This window comes from Galeopterus variegatus, unplaced genomic scaffold, assembly GCF_000696425.1.
Source record: "Galeopterus variegatus unplaced genomic scaffold, G_variegatus-3.0.2 Scaffold410, whole genome shotgun sequence".
In the NCBI taxonomy this organism is placed as follows: Eukaryota; Metazoa; Chordata; class Mammalia; order Dermoptera; family Cynocephalidae; genus Galeopterus; species Galeopterus variegatus.
Window position 1 is genome coordinate 557693 of NW_007726521.1, and position 5652 is coordinate 563344.

Below are 5652 nucleotides of genomic sequence, written 5' to 3' on the forward strand. Positions count from 1 at the left end.
TCAGCCAGTGAGCGGGAACCGGTCTGCATGTGGGATCTGAGCCCTCGGGCGGGAGCTTCCCAAGCGGCGCACTTATCTAGTGCGCCACCAGGCCGGCCCCTTAGGGATAGTTTTGAAAAAAAAAAAAAAAAAAAGCTCATCATCGATGTAAACAGTGAGAATGACTCAGATATTTAGTGCTCCCAGAGGTTGTTTTTTTTTTAAAGAAAGAGTATAGGTAAAATTCTGATTTGGTTGGCTTTAACAAAAACCAACCAATTTGTGCTGAATTAGAAAAGTTACTTTGGGGCCGGCCCATGGCTCACTCGGGAGAGTGCAGTGCTGATAACACCACAGCCACGGGTTCGGATCCTACATAGGGATGGCTGGTTCGCTCACTTGCTGAGCGTGGTGCTGACAACACCAAGCTTAGGGTTGAGATCCCCTTACCGGTCATCTTTTTTAAAAAAAAAGAAAAAAAAGAAAAGTTACTTTGGGCCACGGGGCCTTCGGGAGGTAGGGAAGAGCTCTGAAGTGAGTTCACCTATAAGCTGTCCCCTCCTTTGGAGGCAGTGACCACAGGAGGTCATAAGTTTATCAGGAGGGAGAATCAAGGATCAGAAGGTTTGGTTTTCGGTGAGAGAGTGGAATGCAGGCCTGGGTGCCCACCACTGGTTAACTGGTGAGTTGCCAATATTTATAAATAGGTCACCTTGGGCCAGGAAGTATTTAGGGTCCAGTCTTCAGAGTAGGCACTCAATAAATATTTGTAGAATAAATGGGGTCCCCAGGAGATTTCATGTAGATTTCAAAAGACTAAAGAGACTAATCTACTCAGTGGGAGTCACTCAGAGATAGTTCATTTCAGCTTTCAAAACATGGATGGGTTCTTCTTAAAGATAACATATCTCTAAGGATCAATATGTAGAAATAAAAAATTTCCGATCATTTTTCTCAAGTTTCAAAGTCTGTGTATAAACTAGAACCTTTACATCTTTCTAAAATCACATAAACTTCAGAAACAAAAGAGCCCTCATTTATTCTGAAACTTTAAATTCACAAAAACAATGTGTGTGCGGGCAGGTACTTCCATCTAACCTCAGCCTCCTCAAACATCAAAAGAGAATCTGGTGAGGAAACAAAGACAGCAGCGGTAGTCTAAAGTAGACATCCATATCAAAAACACATTAGAAAATATTGAGGCCTTTATTACTAAATAAAGCATGAGGTTTCAAGTTGACAATACAGCCCTAAGTTTTAAGAAGCTTTTTTTTTTTTTGACCGGTAAAGGGATCGCAACCCTCCGCACGGTGTCGTCTGCACCACGCTCAGCCAGTGAGCGCAGCAGCCATCCCTATATAGGATCTAAACCCGTGGCCTCGGCGCTGCCAGCGCCGCACTCTCCCGAGTGAGCCACGGGGCAGGCCCATTAAGAAGCTATTTTTGATACTTCTCTGATGATAAATGAAAACAGCTTTCTATTTTCTACAAAATCGAGTAAATACCTATATCCCACTTCTCCTAACTTGGTCCCACTTTTATCTATCCCAAATACCTCACATTGCCTCTCTGCTCTAGTCAAATTCATTCCTCACATCTCTTGAATATTCCAAGCTCATTCCTTCCCAATTTTCTACACAGGAAATAGCCATTCTCTTTTTAGTGATTTTATTGCACAGTGCTTAGTTATGTCTCTCTTGTGCACTATTTGGGGGCCATGAGCTGAGATTATGTACCGTCATGATTTGAGATTATGTCTGTTTTCCCTTCCCCTTCACCCCACAATAAACTTTCTGAACGTTAGGGCCTTTCTTATTAAACTATGTGTTTCTCCACTCTCAAGCTTCTGTCCTCCCCCATCTACCTCCTTTGTCTTTTCGTACATTCTCAGAAATGCTTGCTAAATTTATACGTACCTTTGCTGCAGTTCTCTCACTTGTAGTGCAGGTCTGCTTTAGGGCCCAAGTCCTCAATGACACTTTCTTTGACTATGTAGGCCCGCAAAGGTCTCTCCAGATCAGAATTACTACAGCATGTATCTATTTTTCATGCCTATTATTCCCCCCCCCCCCCCCCCCCCCCCCCAGCAATTTGGAGATATCCTGGGTTATTCTGGCAATTCTCAGATAGCCTGATATTTTGATAGACAAAATGGCCCATCTTGGTGTTTCCCTAAACACCTGTGACTTCCCTAAGACATCCCCCCCCCCCCCACGCCGACCACGTTGTAAACTCCAAAAGAGCCTGGGCTTTTGAATTAGCCAGATCTAGGTCCAAATCCCACTTCGGTTTTTCTTTTTTTTGGTGGCTGGCTGATGCGGGGATCCAAACACTTGACCGTGGAGTTTTAACACTGCGCTCTCACCGAGCTAACGGGCCATCCCCCCAAACTCCACCTCTACACTTTACTGTCATTATAACTTTGGCCCAGTAACTCTGGGCTTGTTGCCCCAATTCATGAGGGGTGTTTAACAGGTGAAAGGAGATACGGTTCATAAGACATCTAACCCACCTTAAGGAAAAAGATCCCATTGGACCTAAAAAGGAGGCAGCCTTGACGGAGGCATTCAGTAACTGTCAGTTTACTTCGGACAACACATTCCGCCCTAAGGGCAAAAAGGCACTTTTTTCACCAATTCAAGCTCGCCAACATTCCCCGTCCTGGGGGGTGGGGGTGGGAATGGAGGTGAAAGTTAGCGAGTTAAGTTGACCCGGAAGAAAGGATTCCTGGTCAAACCTGAAGACGTCGGGCCACACCATTTTATTGCGGACCTGCTTCCAATGTTTACAAACTTTGCAGAGCGACTTGTCACCAGGAACATCAGAGACAGGACTTGACTGCTAGATGAAGCTTCAGTCATGTCCAGCTCCTCGCCCATCTCTCCCGTCTTGGAAAGGACTGACAGACAGACACACCTTCTCCCCCTCGGCCCCCCACCTCACATCCCCCGGGCCAGGCGGGCCCGCGCCCCAAAGGAGAAATTCGGACCCCACCCCTCCGGTCCCAGGGAGAGACTCACTGCCGAGGCCTTTGGCCTGGTGGAGGAGCTCCTGGTCCCCCGTTTGCTGCCGCTGGCCGGCCGCGGACTCCACCACCATGTCGGAGCGCTGCTCGGGTGGAACGTCTCCAGGGGGCTGCCTGTGTCCCGCAGACTGCCCACCGCCCGCCTCCGGCTGCTGCAAGCCCAGCCAACTGCTCAAACCCTGGAACATCCCGCCCGCGGGGCCGCTGCCGCGGTCTCTGTCACCGGAGACCCCCGCGACTGCTGTTGGCTCAGGACTCTCCCTGCACTTCTCCCAGGGAGACAACCGGAAGGCAGCGCGACGCCTGCGCACCTCATTGTGCCCACCGCGCAAGCGTCACCCCCGGCCAAAGGCTCCGCCCCTGGGTACGTGGATTGTGACGACTTCGTTGTGCGCGTGGAAAAGGGACAAAAGGTTTTCCCTGCCTAGCTCCGCCTCCCCGCTTTTCATCCTTTCGCAGCTTTGTAGGTGACTGACCTAGGCCTGTGGAGGATGTCTTTGTCACAACCCTGCCCAGTGTCATTTTATGATTGACTCTAAGCAGCTGGTCTGGTGACTTAGCCTCGCCCTTTCGGGTCCAGCAGAGCCGGGCAGAAATGGATCTCTTTAGGGCCCGCCCGTGGCTCACTCGGGAGAGTGCGGTGCTGGTAACACCAAGGCCACGGGTTCGGATCCCATATAGGGATGGCCGGTTCGCTCACTGGCTGAGCGTGGTGCTGACAACACCAAGTCAAGGGTTAAGATCCCCTTACCGGTCATCTTTTATAAAAAAAAAAAAAAAAGGATGTCTTTAGCCTCCATGAGCCCAAATCAAAACTAACCCAATGCCTCTTAAGTCCAACTTACAGTGAATACAGAGGACAGAGGAAGGTGTTAACACTATGGTATACAGCCAGCAGAATCTAGACTATGAGAAACCACAGGACAAGGGCCGGCCTGTGGCTCACTTGGGAGAGTGTGGTGCTGATCACACCAAGGCCATGGGTTTGGATCCCTATATAGGGATGTCACTTGGGAAAGCATGGTACTGACAACACCAAGTCAAGGGTTAAGATTCCCTTACAGGTCATCTATTAAAAAAAAAAAAAAGAAAAGAAAAGAAACCACAGGACAAAGGGTCTTGTTTCTTCAAATAAATTGCAAAGAAGAGGTGGGTGGGGTGGGGAACCTATAATTTAAAAAGATGTAACCCACGGCCACGTATTTTTTTTTTTTTCCTTTTTGTCTTTTTTTGTGTCCGGCAACGGACTGCAACCCTCAGTGTCGCGCCCGCACCGGACCGGGACCGGCAATGGGATCACAACCCTCGGTGCTGCGCCTGCCCCTCACTCAGCCAGCGAGCGGGAACAGGTCTGCATGTGGGATCCGAACCCTCGGCGGGAGCGCCGGTGTGCTCTCAAGCGGCGCACTGTAGCAGTGCACCACCGGGCCGGCCCCCATGGCCACGTATTTATGCTCAGCAAACACATTGAAAAAAAAAAAAGTATGAAGTTTATAAGAATTGGAAATTTGAACACTGGATAGTTGATAAGATTGAGGAATTGTGAAATTAAAACAATTTTTAATTTTGGTAAAATACACAAAATTTACCATCTTAACTTAAAATTTACCATCTTAGCCATTTTTAAGTGTACAATTCAGTAGTGTTAAGTACATTCACATTGTTGTGCAACCAATATCCAGAAGTCTTTTCACCTAGCAAAACTGAAACTATGCCTATTAACAACTCTCCTTACCCCCAGCCCCTGGCAACCACCATTCTACTTTCCGTCTCTATGGATCTGACTGCTCTAGATACCCAGTGGAATCGTATACTATTTGTTTTTTCATGTCTGGCTTCTTTCAGTTAGCATAATGTCCTCAAGGTTCATCCATGTTGTAGCATGTGTGAAAATTTCGTTAATTTTCCATTGTATGTATATACCACACTTTGTTTATCCGTTTATACTTCTATAAACACAGGAATTATTAATTTTAATTTTTTTTTTTTTTGGCGGCTGACCAGTATTGGGAACCTGAACCCTTGACCTTGGTGTTATAACATCACATTCTAACCAATTGAGCTAACCAGCCAACCAGGAATTGCTAATTTTAAATTGTGGCAATGGTATTGTGTGTGTGTGTTTAAAGGCGTTCTTATCTTTTAGAGAATCATATCAATATATTCACCAAAGAAATGATACCATGTCTGGAATTTGCTGCAAACTAAAACAGGATGGGGGGGAAATGGGTGGGGATTTAAATGAAACAGGCCTGGCCATGGGTTTGTAATTGTTGAAGCTGGGTGATTATACTTTTATTTCTACTCTTCTATATTTTTAACTTTTTTCATAATAACGTGTAAAACAAACAAAAAACTGACTATGTGAACAGCTACCCTTTCAGAGCAAGGAGTTCAGGAACATATTTTCCAAACACAGTCCCCAGCAATCTGTTGCAGAAGGACACCCATGATTCCTCCTCCCCCCCATTCTGAGAAGAGTAAGACAGTTTGGGGCCGGCCTGTGGCTCACTCGGGAGAGTGCGGTGCTGATAACACCAAGGCCACAGGTTCGGATCCCATAAGAGTAAGACAGTTTGGGGCCGGCCTGTGGCTCACTCGGGAGAGTGCGGTGCTGATAACACCAAGGCCACAGGTTCGGATCCCAT

At 47.1% G+C, this 5652-nt stretch overlaps 1 protein-coding gene across 1 annotated transcript in view; it reads right to left on the reverse strand.

The window, feature by feature from the left end:
* SYAP1 (synapse associated protein 1) overlaps positions 1 to 3289 on the reverse strand; it is a 25658-nt gene extending 22369 nt beyond the window's left edge. The window contains exon 1 of the mRNA XM_008568446.1: positions 3000 to 3289. Within this exon, the coding sequence (XP_008566668.1) occupies positions 3000 to 3192 (193 nt within the window). The 5' untranslated portion in view covers positions 3193 to 3289. The remainder of the gene's footprint in view (positions 1 to 2999) is intronic.
* Positions 3290 to 5652: the final 2363 nt, after the last annotated feature.